The sequence below is a fragment of the Anguilla rostrata genome, chromosome 9 (genome assembly GCF_018555375.3).
Source record: "Anguilla rostrata isolate EN2019 chromosome 9, ASM1855537v3, whole genome shotgun sequence".
Lineage (NCBI taxonomy): Eukaryota > Metazoa > Chordata > Actinopteri > Anguilliformes > Anguillidae > Anguilla > Anguilla rostrata.
In genome coordinates, this window is record NC_057941.1 from 1,356,401 (window position 1) to 1,372,248 (window position 15,848).

The window sequence follows — 15,848 nt, forward strand, 5'->3', positions numbered from 1 at the left end:
TGCCTCCAGGGGGTTGTGTGTGTTACCTGATTCTTCTTCAAAAAGTGATGTTTAATCTTATTTTCGGTTGAAACCATTTCCTTTGCCGTGAATGAATCCGTAGGTCGGCTTCCTGCATCACTACAGGAGCCATCAGTAGTGGAACGCGGAAGTTCCCACATGATGGAAAAACAGATTTTTATGCTTTATTTTTGCATTAACCCTTTAAGGTGCCCTCTTAATGCTGATATAACAGACTGCTCGTAACTGAAAGGGATGTTCTTGAAATGTTGGGGGGAAAAAAAACATTCAAGAAAACCTGCTCTTCAATGATTTTTATTTTAGATTAATATTCTCCTATGCGTAGCCTCTGGGAACAGTGATGCTCTTTAGTGCTTTTTCTTGCTTTAGACCATGGACACCTGAATGCCCTCCATTGTAAATAGCATTAAAACGTTCTAGAAAGCTGTCCCTCGAGTAATACATTTCCATGTGGCGAGTCGTTTTTACAGCTAGAAAGCTTTCGTTTGCAGCCATGGTGGTTTAAAATGTAAATTAATTTGCGTTTGGTTACTGGGGATGTTTGCGGATTGGGTCTAATTTGAATGAGGATCACTCTGCCTGATGGTTTGGAGAGGCTAAGTGCGCCTGTGACAGGTCTCGGTATTTGTGGACCTTTTGGGTCTTTCAGTCCGTAGTAAAGATTTGCATCTGTGATAAACACAAACCCAGGGTTCCATTGAAACGCCATGGTTCTGAATTTCAGTTATAAAAGGGATTGTGGGTCGGCTTAAGATGAACCTGTACTAAAAGCAGTACAGCCTTCCATCTGCTCTTGTAAACTGTGTGAAACGAGTGTCAGATTGAATCTAATCTGTTTGGCATTAGAAGCCTCATTCTAGCCGGCCAGGTTAATTTTATGGCTCATAAAAAGGCGATGCATTCCTTTCTGGCCGTATCCAGATATTCGAACTGCGGATTTGATTTGTTAGCATTCCGTCAGCGCAATGGAATGTTATCTTTCGCGCGTTACAGTGTTGCTGTTTAAGGGGAGGAACACACCTTTATTACCGGACCTTGAGCTGAGCGCACCGTGCAGCCCGAGCCGTATATAATGACCGGCGGAATTTACGGGCTGTTCGGTTCACGGCTGACGCACGGCTGAGTTATGCGCCGTGTTTGTACTCCACACACGGCATCGCTTCCCGTTGCATTGTGGGCCTGGACATTCTTCTGCCTGTCAGTCGCTTAATCGCCGCCTTGCTTCAACAGGCTAATTAGCAGGTATGTCTTGGCGACTGAAGCCGTGACCGCGTGCCACATGAGGTCAGGTTTTGTTTGGGATGGCGTGCATGGTAATGCCGGCATTGGTGCGGGTCTGATGGGAGTTGGCATATTTGATTTGATTGACAGCAGCCGTTTAAAGACAGGAGAGAGCCAGTGGGCTCACAGGTGAGGTAATGAGATGGACGGGCAGCGGTTGGTCTCTGAGCGTGGCACAGGGCTCGGCGTTTGGACGCTGTACGACAGGAGGGGGAGAGGAATATGAGCCCGCTTTCTCCCGTCAACAAACATGGCGGCCGGGGGTCCAGGGTACATTTAGAACCAGCCGAGGGTCTCCGCTCTCTCTCCTTGGGTTTGGGCTGAAAAATGAAGCGGCTCAGTTTCACTGTTCAGAAAGCCCCAGGCAACGAACAATAAGCTTTCCACACATTGCTCAGGAATGACAGACACTGTGCTCAGGAATGACAGACACTGTGCTCAGGAATGACAGACACTGCGCTCAGGAATGACAGACACTGCTCAGGAATGACAGACACTGCTCAGGAATCACAGACACTGTGCTCAGGAATAACAGACACTGTTCAGTAATAACAGGATTGCTTACTCATAAAATTGAAAGATTTCTATGGACTGCATTGCCTGCATGAGTGGAAACCAGCTTGGAGAAAATTTGATCATCTTTGTTTAAACTTTAATTCACTTTTATGTTTGTGAGCGCATGGGGCATTGCAAGAGGTGATTTATACCGAGATTATTAAGGACACACTTTGCTGGAAGCGAGAGGCCAGGCTCCGTATTGAGAGAGATGTTTAAAAGATGAGAGAGGGGAAGAGGGGGAGAGAGAGAGAGAGAGAGAGAGAGAGAGAGAGAGAGAGAGAGAGAGAGAGAGAGAGAGAGAGAGAGAGCAGCTCATTCGCTCTCCCGGCTGATTAAAGAGCAGCCGCTCTGTGCTCTGCAGAACAGACCTGTGTGGAGCTACCGCTGATCCGGGGAGGAATGCCTGCTCTGTCCAGGCCTGGGGGGGGGGGCCTGCGGGAGGGGCCTGAGGTGGGGGGGTTGGGGGGTGAGGGGTGTATAAAAGCAGGCGCTCTTTGTGAGGGCTGGACCTTCTTTGGGGTGGGGGGGGCAGGGGGGGGTTATTGATCTCCTGAGCTCTGCTCTTGGAAAGACGCGCCACGTTGCCCCAGAAACCTGCTGGCACTGTGTCACCCGGACTCCAGGAATGACAGGCTGATCCTGCCTGGTGTGTGTGTGTGTGTGTGTGTGTGTGTGTGTGTGTGTGTGTGTGTGTGTGTGTGTGTGTGTGTGTGTGTGAGTGTGTGTGTGTGTGAGTGTGTGAGTGTGTGGGAGAGCATGAGGATGCTGCAGTGAACAAATTGTGGGTTTGCGCTGCAGTTTCTGCGTAAAGCTGGCCCTGCGTTAAAATGTAAAAGATGATGTTGCCACTCGTCGTGCCTCCTAGTTTTACTCAGCATAAGTTAGGTCAGGGAGTAACGTTTACTGTGTGAACTGGACTTAATGTCTTCCTGGCTATGAATAACTGTTACATAATGAATATTGTACCTTATCGGATCTGTGTTTTGTAGTTGTTCCAATGACCTTCGGAATGCCCTTATTCTACGTTGCTTTGGGTAAAAGTGTCCACCTAATAAATAGAACGTAATGTTATAATGTAATGTAAGTGTAATGTAATGTTGTAATGTTAACGTAATGTGTATGTAATGTAATATAATGTAATTGTTCTCTCAGGCTGAATGTGTTTTTGTTGGTGATTGCTCTCCCAGGCAGACCAAGCCTCTGACGTTTGCTGACTGCATCGGGGACGAGCTGCCGGTGGGCTGGGAGGAGGCCTATGACCCCCAAGTTGGAGCCTATTATGTGGACCACAACACAAGTGAGTGGGGGTGGGGGACAGGGAGGTGTGTGTTCAGTGTTGTGGGGACAGGGACAGGGAGGTGTGTGTTCAGTGCTGTGGGGACAGGGAGTGTGTGTTCAGTGCTGTGGGGACAGGGACAGGAGTGTGTTCAGTGCTGTGGGGACAGGGAGTGTGTGTTCAGTGTTGTGGGGACAGGGACAGGGAGGTGTGTGTTCAGTGCTGTGGGGGACAGGGATGTGTGTGTTCAGTGTTGTGGGGACAGGGACAGGGAGGTGTGTGTTCAGTGCTGTGGGGGACAGGGAGGTGTGTGTTCAGTGCTGTGGGGACAGGGACAGGGAGGTGTGTGTTCAGTGCTGTGGGGGACAGGGAGGAGTGTGTTCAGTGCTGTGGGGACAGGGAGGAGTGTGTTCAGTGCTGTGGGGACAGGGAGGTGTGTGTTCAGTGCTGTGGGGGACAGGGAGGAGTGTGTTCAGTGCTGTGGGGACAGGGAGGTGTGTGTTCAGTGTTGTGGGGACAGGGACAGGGAGGTGTGTGTTCAGTGCTGTGGAGACAGGGAGGTGTGTGTTCAGTGTTGTGGGACAGGGAGGTGTGTGTTCAGTCTTGTGGGGACAGGGAGGTGTGTGTTCAGTGCTGTGGGGACAGGGACAGGGAGGTGTGTGTTCAGTGTTGTGGGGACAGGGACAGGGAGGTGTGTGTTCAGTGCTGTGGAGACAGGGAGGTGTGTGTTCAGTGTTGTGGGGGACAGGGAGGTGTGTGTTCAGTGTTGTGGGGACAGGGAGGTGTGTGTTCAGTGCTGTGGGGACAGGGACAGGGAGGTGTGTGTTCAGTGTTGTGGGGACAGGGAGGTGTGTGTTCAGTCTTGTGAGGGACAGGGAGGTGTGTGTTCAGTGCTGTGGGGACAGGGAGGTGTGTGTTCAGTGCTGTGAGGGACAGAGAGGTGTGTGTTCAGTGTTGTGGGGGACAGGGAGGTGTGTGTTCAGTGTTGTGGGGGACAGGGAGGTGTGTGTTCAGTGTTGTGGGGGACAGGGAGGTGTGTGTTCAGTGTTGTGGGGGACAGGGAGGTGTGTGTTCAGTGCTTGGATCCATGGTTGGTGACCACATTTACACACAAGCAGTATCTGGAATGTTTTTGAGGATTCCAAATATTTGATTTCCGGGTGGGTTTCGCTGAAGGAGGCAGAGAGAGGTAGAAAGTGCTCTTTCTGGGTCAGGTGAGGACCTCGGGCCCAGGCTCACTGTGGCCTGTGGCGATCCCTTGGCAGTCATCGCAAAAAAATAAAACAAACAACAACAAAAAAACTAGAGGCTTCCCTGCAAGGCTGGGTAAGATACCAGAATTATAACTGTGTGGGCCTGTGCTGTGCTCTGTGCTGTGTGATGTGCTGTGTCTTGCGCAGGTGAACATGGTGTTCTTGAGTACTGAATAACCCCCCCCCCACAGAGAGCACGCAGCTGGAGGACCCGCGCCTGCAGTGGCAGAGGGAGCAGAAGCGCATGCTGCACCAGTACCTGGACGTGGCACGCGATGCCCTCTCCGCCCAGAAGGAGCTGTGCCAGGTGAAGGAGCAGCGCCTCCTGCTGGCCCAGCAGGAGTACCGCCAGCTCAACGACGTGTGGAGGGACAAGTCCGCCTCGCAGACCAGCTGTAAGAGGGCGGGGCGGCGACGGGGGTTGGGGCAGGGGGGCGGGGTAGGGGGGGCAGGGCGGCGACAGGGGTTGGGGCAGGGGGGCGGGGCTGGGGGGGCTGGGGGGTGGGGTTGGGGGGGCGGAGGGTCGTCATCTTAACGTCAGTTGTAACAGGCGGGTTCTCCCCAGCTTGTTATGACAGAGTGATGCTGAGGGGTCTGATGATGTCATAAATGATGCTACAGCTGATTGGTTTAGACTGACTCGGGGGTGGAGCAGCACCTCGGTCACACAGTTTGAGGAGAACGCCGACGTTTCAGCCACGCATAAGTGTGTGTTTACGTGTCACGTGCTGGGCGGCAGTGCAGTATAACGGGTGAGAAACTGGTCTGGTAACCTAAAGGTCACAGGTTAGGTAGGGCACTGCCGTTGTACCCTTGAGCAAAGTGCTTAACCTGCATCGCTTCAGTAAATATGCAGCTGTATAAATGGATTCAATGTAAATGCTGTGTAAAGGTTGTGTGAGTTGCTCTGGATAAGAGCGTCTGCTAAATGCCTGTCATACAATATGATATATATAATATAAAGTGTATGAATTTAGAAATAATTAAATATAAAAAAGGTGTGAAAAAGCTGATGTGCGTTATTATTTTTCCCAGTGAACTCTAGATCCTCCTCCAGCAGTAAATATGACCCAGACATCCTGAAAGCGGAGATCGTAACTGCAAAAAGCCGGGTGAGTAGGCTCTGTGCGTCCTCTCCTTACTCCTGCAGATGACTGCAGATTCACAGTCCTCCATTTCACCTGCATGCAGGTCAAACTGTCTGCAGAGGTAGCTGTAGGCCACCTCTTACAGTCATATTATCTGAAATATCTGAGTCGTTATCTAAAATATTTAATTAAGACATTTATTTTCAATTTGTCCTTGAAAACCACTATAAATGAGCAAAACTGAATATTTCTTTGAGAAGGTGATATTTTGAAATTGGCAGTTTGACAGTGACTTGTTTCCATTTATTAGAAGAATTCACATCTCCTTTCGTGTCTGAAAGCGGCTTTGGTTTGTTGGGCATGTTGTTCTGTTTTCTCGTTTTGTAATGGTGATGTTGAAGCCGTTTTGAAAGGCAGCCGGAGACGTCTGCAGGGCTCGGCGGTGAGAGAGAACGAGCTCTGGGCCGCTCTCTGCGCTTGTCCTGCGTGTGTGTGAGGAGGATGGCGGCGCTGGAGGGAACGCTGCTGTGTGGAATAAGCGTGTCGTTTTGGTTTCGCTCTCTCAGGTGGGCAAGCTGAAGAGAGACCTGGCGAATATGAAGCAGGAGCTGCAGTACAAGGAGCAGGGCTTCGAAACGCTCAGAGAGTGAGTGTCCCTGCGTGTCCTCACACAACCCTTATCACCCAAACCTCTCATCCCACACACCACACCTCTACTCCCAACACCCTCACATCACCAACACCACCCAACACCCTCTACATCACCCACCCCCTTTCACTACCCACCACACCCCTACAGCACCCAACACCCCTACACTACCAACCCCAACCCTACATCACCCTACATCACCCAACACCCCTCTACATCACCCAACATCACCCAACACCCCTCTACATGACCCTACACCAACCAACACCCCTACAGCACCCAACACCCGTACACCACCCTACACCACCCAACACCACCCAACACCCCTACACTACCAAACACCACCCAACACCCCTACACCACCCAACACCACCCAACACCCCTACACTACCCAACGCCCCAACATCACCCAACACCCCTACACCACCCAACATCACCCAACACCCCTCTACATCACCCAACGCCCCTACACCACCCAACACCACCCAACGCCCCTACATCACCCAACGCCCCTACACCACCCAACATCACCCAACACCCCTCTAAATGGACTGCATTTATATATACCCTCTACATCACCCAACGCCCCTACACCACCCAACACCCCTCTACATCACCCAACGCCCCTACACTACCCAACACCACCCAACGTGGGGGTGGGCGTAGGTCTGTCGGAGTGTGAAGGATGTTGTCTCAATGAAGTTTGCAGCTGCCGTGCTCCACTGAAGAAGTTTTTAAGGGCATGACTAAACCCCCACGGCTCGAACAGGAACGCTCCCTCTCCCTCCCTCCCTCTGTCCCTCCGTGCCCTGCAGAATGTGGACAGACCTGTTTTTCTGCTCCACGCGTGACTTGCTGATGACTCACGCTACACGTCTGCAGCCACAAACGGCTCCAGACTTTCAGGATCCTTGTTTTGCCCTCATTAGTGCTGCACACATTCCATTTCACTCACTCCGTCACTCACTCACTCACTCACTCACATACTCACTCACGTACTCACATACTCACTCACTCACGTACTCACATACTCACGCACTCACGTACTCATTCACTCACATACTCACTCACTCACGTACTCATTCACTCACTCACTCACGTACTCACATACTCTCTGTCTCTCAGTCACTCACTCACTCACTCACGTACTCACATACTCTCTCAGTCACCCACTCACTCGCCTTCATGTGTTCATGATTCTGCGATGTCACAGGTGTGCATGCTCTGTCTCCCCCCCCCCTGCAGGATCGATCACAAGGTGTCCAGCACGACGTACGGGTACAATCTGCAGGTCAGGCCCTCGGAGTGGTGAGCGAGAGCAGAGCACAAGTCCTGCAGGCTCTGGGGAGAGGGAGAAGCAGGAGCTGATGCAGGTGAGTCCTCGGGGGTGGGGGGTGGGGTCGCTCTGGGGAGAGGAGAAGCAGGAGCTGATGCAGGTGAGTCCTCGGGGGTGGGGGGTGGGGGGGGCTGGTGGGGGGGGGTGTCGCTCTGGGGAGAGGGAGAAGCAGGAGCTGATGCAGGTGAGTCCTCGGGTGGGGTGGGTGGTGGGGGGGGGCTGTGGGGGAGGGAGAAGCAGGAGCTGATGCAGGTGAGTCTCGGGGTGGGGGGGTGGGCGGGGGGGGGTGTGGGGGGGGGTGTGGGGTGGGTGTGGGGGGGTGGTGGGGTGGGGGTGTCGCTCTGGGAGAGGGAGAAGCAGGAGCTGATGCAGGTGAGTCCTCGGGGGTGGGGGGGTGGGGGGGGGCTGGTGGGGTGGGGGTGTCCGCTCTGGGGAGGAGGAGAAGCAGGAGCTGATGCAGGTCACTCCTTGGGGTGGGGGTGGGGCGGGATGATGGGGTGGGGGGGTATCAGAAGTTTTTTGGTGCCAGCGTTAATGCCCCCGGGCAGCTGACCCCCGTGCCAGCGTTAATGCCCCCGGGCAGCTGACCCTGCCCTGATTGGACAGTGTGGGAGATTGACAGCTGAGTGGGCGCAGTCTGCTGTCTGAACAGAAGGCATGCCGTTGCCAAGGGAATGGAAACAGGGCATGGCAGACTTTTTTTTTTTTTTTTTTCTTCCCCAAAAAGTTGCGCTTCACAACACAGCTCTAGCAGAGAGGAATTTGGTTACTGAAAAGCCTCATACTTCTGTCTGCTACATGAGGAGAATCCCCCCTGGATGAGTCCAACAACACTGATCAGGAGGGTTAGGCCAGCTGGATCACACAGGCTTTGAGTCGTTTAGCACATTTAATGCCCAGAATCGGACGGGATCAGACTGATGTCTGCCCCACACTGGAGTTAAGCACACAGGAACTGGGCCAGGTGTCCTCCTGTGTGTTAGCATCTGGTCTGTGTGTGTGTGTGGAGAGTTTAGTATAATTCATTACAATAATGCTTATAATTCAACGATGATGAAACAGAGGTTCCTGCCATTATTTCCACATTATTATTATTAACTGCTTAATGACATGTAGTCGTGCCCATATTTTAGTATGAATTACTGTCTTGTGCTGTTCCAAGTAGTATTATTTACTGATGTAAATTTTGGAACAAGCTGAACTCCGTGCCCACAGGTATAAATGTCCTGGTGTGGCAGGCAGCCGTGGGGGGGAGGGGGTGGTTGTCTCAGGGGACACAACCTGGACAGCTTTGTGTTTAATGCTGCGGATCACTAAGGGAAGTGGATCGCTAAGGGAAGTGGATCACTAGGGGAAGTGGATCGCTAGGGGAAGTGGATCGCTAGGGGAAGTGGATCGCTAGGGGAAGTGGATCGCTAGGGAGTGGTTCGCTAAGGGAAGTGGTTCCCTAAGGGAAGTGGATCGCTAAGGGAAGTGGATCACTAGGGGGAGTGGATCGCTAAGGGAAGTGGATCACTAGGGGGAGTGGATCGCTAAGGGAAGTGGATCGCTAAGGGAAGTGGATCGCTAAGGGATGTGGATCGCTAGGGGATGTGGATCGCTAGGGGATGTGGATCGCTAGGGGATGTGGATCGCTAAGGGATGTGGATCGCTAAGGGATGTGGATCGCTAAGGGAAGTGGATCGCTAAGGGAAGTGGATCGCTAAGGGAAGCTTTGGAGTGTGGAGCAGTGTGTTTCTTCTGTTTGGCGAGCGGGTTAATTAAGTGGGGAAAAGATCGCGTGCGGGAGTGGCACCCTTCCCCCGTTTTGGGAAGGAGGGGCTTGGTGTCGATGCGGTGTGTCCGATCAACGGCTGCTTTGGCATCCGCAGCGTGACCTCACACATTTTACAGGCCGTGTTTTCAACCTCCAGCAGTGTTACGGTTGCGCTGAAAGCATAAACAGCTGGCCTATTGCGACATTGCGTTTTAAGTTATAGGGGCGATTGCGACCTGCCCAGTTTCTGCGGAAACGCTCTGCACTATTGCGGGTTCAGTCCTGTTTCCTTCCCCTCTATAGACAGTTTGGCTGGGGAAGCCGGTAAACCCTCCAGTGTGTTCTGCTCTGAAAGACAGATGGCCGCCTGCAGAGGTGACTCAAAGCCTCGTGAAATTGAAACTCTGCCTCTGTGTCGTTCCAGATGAGTATCTGCGCTCCGGGGATGTCTTAGACAGAATAGGGATGGCAGGATATTCTGTGTATGTCATTTCCCACTGTTCCATCAGCAAACCGGCAGAGGTCTTTCAGAAGAGGGGTTCAGGTTCGAACACGGGCGAGAAACATCAGTTTTTTAAGGGGGGGTGTGTGCGTGTGTGTGTGCGTTGCCACTGGGAGGCTGAGAACGCTTTGGGTGAAAGTGGAGCCCAGAATTAGTGTCTCTGTTTAAAGGACCAGAGGAAGTGCAGAGCAGTGGAGCAGACCGTGCCTTCAGAGCAGTCATGAGTATCGCACTCATTTTTATTTATTCATAAGCCTTTCGGAATGTGGTCAGGTGGCAGTAACCTTACAGGTGATGCTGCTGAATGCTTCTTTGCTCACCTTCGCTCTTCTGTTTTATCTCCCCTTTGTTTTACCGCCATGTTGTTTTCCCACTTTTCTTTCTTCATTTCTTTAACAGGAAGCATGAAATCGGGGGTGTGTGTGGGTTTAAAATCTGTTTGCATTGCTGCAGAGAGTTTGGGCTGATCCGCAGTGTTTGGGCTGATCTGCAGAGAGAGCTTGGGCTGATCTGCAGAGAGAGCTTGGGCTGATCTGCAGAGAGAGCTTGGGCTGATCTGCAGAGAGAGTTTGGGCTGATCTGCAGGGAGTGTTTGGGCTGATCTGCAGAGAGAGTTTGGGCTGATCTGCAGAGAGTTTGGGCTGATCTGCAGAGAGAGTTTGGGCTGATCTGCAGAGAGAGTTTGGGCTGATCTGCAGAGAGAGTTTGGGCTGATCTGCAGTGTTTGGGCTGATCTGCAGAGAGAGTTTGGGCTGATCTGCAGAGAGGGTTTGAGGTGATCTGCAGAGAGAGTTTGAGCTGATCTGCAGAGAGAGTTTGGGCTGATCTGCAGAGAAAGTTTGGGCTGATCCGCAGTGTTTGGGCTGATCTGCAGAGCGAGTTTGGGCTGATCGGGAGAGTTTGGGCTGATCCGCAGTGTTTGGGCTGATCTGCAGAGAGAGTTTGGGCTGATCGCAGAGAGAGTTTGGGCTGATCTGCAGAGAGGGTTTGAGGTGATCTGCAGAGAGAGTTTGAGCTGATCTGCAGAGAGAGTTTGGGCTGATCTGCAGAGAAAGTTTGGGCTGATCCGCAGTGTTTGGGCTGATCTGCAGAGCGAGTTTGGGCTGATCGGCAGAGAGAGTTTGGGCTGATCCGCAGTGTTTGGGCTGATCTGCAGAGAGAGTTTGGGCTGATCTGCAGAGAGTTTGGGCTGATCTACAGAGAGAGTTTGGGCTGATCCGCAGAGAGTTTGGGCTGATCTGCAGAGAGAGTTTGGGCTGATCCGCAGAGAGTTTGGGCTGATCTGCAGTGTTTGGGCTGATCTGCAGAGAGAGTTTGAGCTGATCCGCAGTGTTTGGGCTGATCTGCAGAGAGAGTTTGAGCTGATCCGCAGTGTTTGGGCTGATCTGCAGAGAGAGTTTGGGCTGGTCCGCAGTGTTTGGGCTGATCTGCAGAGAGAGTTTGGGCTGATCTGCAGAGAGAGTTTGGGCTGATCTGCAGAGAGAGTTTGGGCTGATCTGCAGAGAGAGTTTGGGCTGATCTGCAGAGAGTTTGGGCTGATCTGCAGAGAGAGTTTGGGCTGATCTGCAGAGAGAGTTTGGGCTGATCTGCGGAGAGAGTTTGGCTGATCTGCAGTGTTTGGGCTGATCTGCAGAGAGAGTTTGGGCTGATCTGCAGTGTTTGGGCTGATCTGCAGAGAGAGTTTGGCTGATCTGCAGTGTTTGGGCTGATCTGCAGAGAGAGTTTGGGCTGATCTGCAGAGAGAGTTTGGGCTGATCTGCAGAGAGAGTTTGGGCTGATCTGCAGAGAGAGTTTGGGCTGATCTGCAGAGAGTTTGGGCTGATCTGCAGAGAGAGTTTGGGCTGATCTGCAGAGAGTTTGGGCTGATCTGCAGAGAGTTTGGGCTGATCTGCAGAGAGAGTTTGGGCTGATCTGCGGAGAGAGTTTGGCTGATCTGCAGTGTTTGGGCTGATCTGCAGAGAGAGTTTGGGCTGATCTGCAGTGTTTGGGCTGATCTGCAGAGAGAGTTTGGGCTGATCTGCAGTGTTTGGGCTGATCTGCAGAGAGAGTTTGGCTGATCTGCAGTGTTTGGGCTGATCTGCAGAGAGTAGGTGTCTGTGTTGGCTGATCTGCAGTGTTTGGGCTGATCTGCAGAGAGAGTTTGGCTGATCTGCAGTGTTTGGGCTGATCTGCAGAGAGAGTTTGGCTGATCTGCAGTGTTTGGGCTGATCTGCAGTGTTTGGGCTGATCCGCAGTGTTTGGGCTGATCCGCAGTGTTTGGGCTGATCCGCAGTGTTTGGGCTGATCCGCAGTGTTTGGGCTGATCCGCAGTGTTTGGGCTGATCTGCAGAGAGAGTGTGGGCTGATCCGCAGAGTTTGGGCTGATCCGCAGTCTGGCGGCGGGGGCTTTATGAGCTCTCCGGTCTCCTGAGGCCCGTTTCTCTGAGAGTGTAATAAAAGGCCGTAAAGGTTTCTTTATTTCCAGAGCGTCTGTGTCTCAGGGTGGAATTGCGCGGTCGTGTCGGCCGCAGTAAGTCTCCAGGCCGGGCGCTGCGGCTGCCGCATCCTCCTGGCCTGGAGTTTAAAACCGGCCGTAAATCTCCCCCGAGCTGCGCCTCGGCCGCTCCCCCTGAGGGAGGAGTACTGCTGATGCATGCGCTTTCCCTCCCGCTGCAGGGTGTGCGTACCCGCTGCGCGTCTTTGATGAGTGTCTGTACTGCACGTCTGTGATGCGTGTCTGTGCTGCGTGTCTGTGCTGCGTGTCTGTACTGAGTCTCTGTGATGCGTGTCTGTACTGCGATATGCGTCTGCACTGCGCTGGCGGTCTGCACTGCGTGTCTGTACTGCGTGTCTGTACTGCGTGTCTGTACTGCATGTCTGTGCTGCGTGTCTGTGCTGCGTGTCTGTACTGAGTCTCTGTGATGCGTGTCTGTACTGCGATATGCGTCTGCGCTGGCGGTCTGCACTGCGCGTCTGTACTGCGCGTCTGTACTGCGTGTCTGCGATGCGTATCTGCGATGCGCGTCTGCGCTGTCTGAGACCATGCGGTGGGGCGGGATGCATTTAGCATGCACACCCCCCCCCCCCAGTCTCATTTACGTGTGCCGGTGTTCTTCTCTAATCCCTGACATGTGAAGGCTTTGGGCTGGAACACAGAGGGGCTCAGAGTCGCCATGGCGGCGTGTGTTTTTAGCGGTAAACCGTTGGACTAACGCAGAAAACTGTTTCTCTGGTAAATGCCGTGACAGCAGCTCTCCAGTTCAAACACCTGCAGTGCAAAACTGCGTGCCCGAGTTCTGAGTCTCTCTGCCTCATAACCTTCCAGGTTAGAAAACGCAGCTGTAAAATCTTCTAAAAGATGTGGAAGAATCCTGTTATGCAGCACTTTTTACTTATTGGGGGCAGAATTTGCATGTTGTACACCTTGCTGTCGTGGTCGAGTCTTTGAAGCTCGCATAGCAGAAGGTTTTAACCTGCAGCCTCATGCTGCAGCAGTGATTAGCATTACGCGTTTGCATAGTGTACGTTACTGCAGCAGACTGGCATTAAGCATGCTCTGCATGCATGGAGCTTACAGAGCTGAGCTGTGCAGCCTATTTGGGCCACTTTGTCAGATGCTGCTTTGAAAGATGTAGAGAGAAAAATGGATGAATTATGGCACAGATTCCATGGCTGTGCTGTCTGGTTAGATGCTGTTCTTTGGGAAACCTGACTGGACTGCTGTTGTTCAGCTGTTCTGTGTCAGGAACCGGGATCGCTGAGTCAGCTGGATAACTGGACTGAGTAAAACCCGGAACCCTCCCAAATCTGGAGCACGGACTGAAGTAAAGAGAGCCGTTCCGGGTTTTACTCAGAGCAGGGTTACCCCGCTAACTCCGCGACCCTGCTTTGTGGAACGCCCCGCTGACCCGGCTGTCGCTGTTGCAGAAACTGGCGGTGCTGAAGGACGGGTTCCAGCTGGACTCGAGCTCGCAGTCGGACCTGTGGGCCAGCAGCTCCTCGCTGGCCGACTCCAGCCTGTCGCTGCCCCGCCTGTACTCGGACGCCGAGTCGCAGACGGACGTCCCCGCGGAGGTGAGCGCCTTTCTGTGAGGGCGGGGCTTAAGGGTGTTAAGGGAATCACTTCACCTCCTGTGCCTGCTGTTTGGGGGGTTCAGGCCTGGTTTTTGCCATTGTTTAACCTTCTGTTACTCTATATAAAAAATAAAAAAAAAGCGTTATTTTAATAAAAACTGATTTGATTTGATGTGCTGTGACCTGCTGATTGGCCAGAAGAGCAGCTGCTCTTACACAGTGTTCGGTGTCGTTTTATTTTTATTTGTTTGTTTACTCCAGTTGGCCGGAAACACAAACAACAGGTTGGCGGAGAAGGTGCGCTTGAGCCTGAAGTATGAAGAAGCGAAACGCAGGTATGGGTATGGGGTTAGGGTTAGGGTTAGGGTATGGGGTTAGGGTTAGGGTTAGGGTATGGGTTAGGGTTAGGGTATGGGTTAGGGTTAGGGTATGGGGTTAGGGTATGGGGTTAGGGTATGGGGTTAGGGTTAGGGTATGGGTTAGGGTATGGGGTTAGGGTTAGGGTATGGGTTGGGGTTAGGGTTAGGGTATGGGGTTAGGGTATGGGTTAGGGTTAGGGCTATGGGTTAGGGTTAGGGTATGGGGTTAGGGTATGGGTTAGGGTATGGGGTTAGGGTTAGGGTATGGGTTGGGGTTAGGGTATGGGTTAGGGTATGGGCTATGGTTAAGGTATGGGGTTAGGGTTAGGGTATGGGTTAGGGTATGGGCTATGGTTAGGGTATGGGGTTAGGGTTAGGGTATGGGTTAGGGTATGGGGTTAGGTTTAGGGTATGGGTTAGGGTATGGGCTATGGTTAGGGTATGGGGTTAGGGTTAGGGTATGGGCTATGGTTAGGGTATGGGGTTAGGGTTAGGGTATGGGTTAGGGTTAGGGGCTGTTACAGCTGCTCTGTGCTCTGAGGAAATGAGCTTTAATATGCCACTCGCGGAGGTCACCGTGGAAACGGTCCTTAAAGGGGGCGTGGCCAGCTCACGCTCGTCCAATCGTGTCGCGCTCCCAGGATCGCCAACATCGAGGTGCAGATCGCCAAGCTGGACAGCGAGGCCTGGCCGGGCCTGCTGGACCCCGAGCGGGACCGGCTGATCCTGATCAGCGAGAAGGAGGAGCTGCTGAAGGAGCTGCAGTACATGCAGCCGTGCGCCCGCGCCCCCTGCCACGCCCAGCAGATCGAGAGCCAGAAGAGACGGCTGGAGCAGGACCTGCAGGCCGCCCGCGACAGCCAGAGCAAGGCCCTGACCGAGAGGTGAGCCCCGGGGGCCGCGGGGGGCTTTATGACATCACAATCACCACCCGCCGCCCTGTGATGTCATAATGCGCTACCTCGGCTACCGCTTCATACGTGTAATGTGTGCTGTTGCTTGTGCGGGTGAGTCTGCAGGAAAGGAAAGCTCCAGAGGATGAGTGATTAATAAAAGGACCTGCGTGTGCTCTATCCGGGCTTCGTGGGGACAGGAGGTCTGTGGGGTTCAGGACGCAGGTGGGAACCCAGTTGGTTTGGGGAATACATTCCCTGGATAGCATCAGGTTAAAGACGCCAAAAACCAAAAAAATAAATGAAAGAAAAGCAACAAAAACACGAATGTGCCACTGATTATTTATGTAATTCACTTTTCATTTAAAAAAGGGCTGAAATAATAATATAAAGTGACACTTGTAATGGCAGTTTTTCGTGAGCTCCTGTTGAAATCTCAACTGTGGAGATGTGTGTGACGGTGTGTGTGTGTGTGTCTGTGAGCGTGCGTGAGCGTGTGTGAGCGTGTGTGTGTGTGTGGCTGATGCCTCCACAGCCCTTGGTACAGGACCAGTGAGTTCTGTCGTCACGGTCCAATCACACTGCTCCTTTCATATTAACACCTGCCGCACAGGATCAGGTGTCTGTAGAGAGAGCAGCAGTTAGGCCTGTGTGCTGCTGGTCTCCCCATCACTGACCAGAGCAGACCGGGCTCATCAGGACAGAACTGGGCTGAACAGGGTAGAACAGGGCAGAACCGGCCAGGACTGGGCTGATCAGGGCAGAACTGGGCTGATCAGGGCAGAACTGGGCCAAACAGGGCTCCCATTCTTCGCTGAATGCT

The 15,848-nt window shown here is 52.8% G+C and overlaps 2 protein-coding genes across 2 annotated transcripts in view; both read left to right on the forward strand.

Annotated features, from left to right (window-relative positions):
• The window catches only part of nop16 (NOP16 nucleolar protein homolog (yeast)), a 288,906-nt gene that overhangs the window by 12,563 nt on the left and 260,495 nt on the right, over positions 1–15,848 (forward strand). The window lies entirely within an intron of this gene.
• The window catches only part of wwc1 (WW and C2 domain containing 1), a 39,000-nt gene that overhangs the window by 3,609 nt on the left and 19,543 nt on the right, over positions 1–15,848 (forward strand). The window contains exons 2-10 of the mRNA XM_064349424.1: positions 3,048–3,157; positions 4,581–4,784; positions 5,425–5,501; positions 6,044–6,123; positions 7,372–7,417; positions 7,542–7,646; positions 13,627–13,773; positions 14,035–14,108; positions 14,774–15,016. Of these exons, the coding sequence (XP_064205494.1) occupies positions 3,048–3,157; positions 4,581–4,784; positions 5,425–5,501; positions 6,044–6,123; positions 7,372–7,417; positions 7,542–7,646; positions 13,627–13,773; positions 14,035–14,108; positions 14,774–15,016 (1,086 nt within the window). The remainder of the gene's footprint in view (positions 1–3,047; positions 3,158–4,580; positions 4,785–5,424; positions 5,502–6,043; positions 6,124–7,371; positions 7,418–7,541; positions 7,647–13,626; positions 13,774–14,034; positions 14,109–14,773; positions 15,017–15,848) is intronic.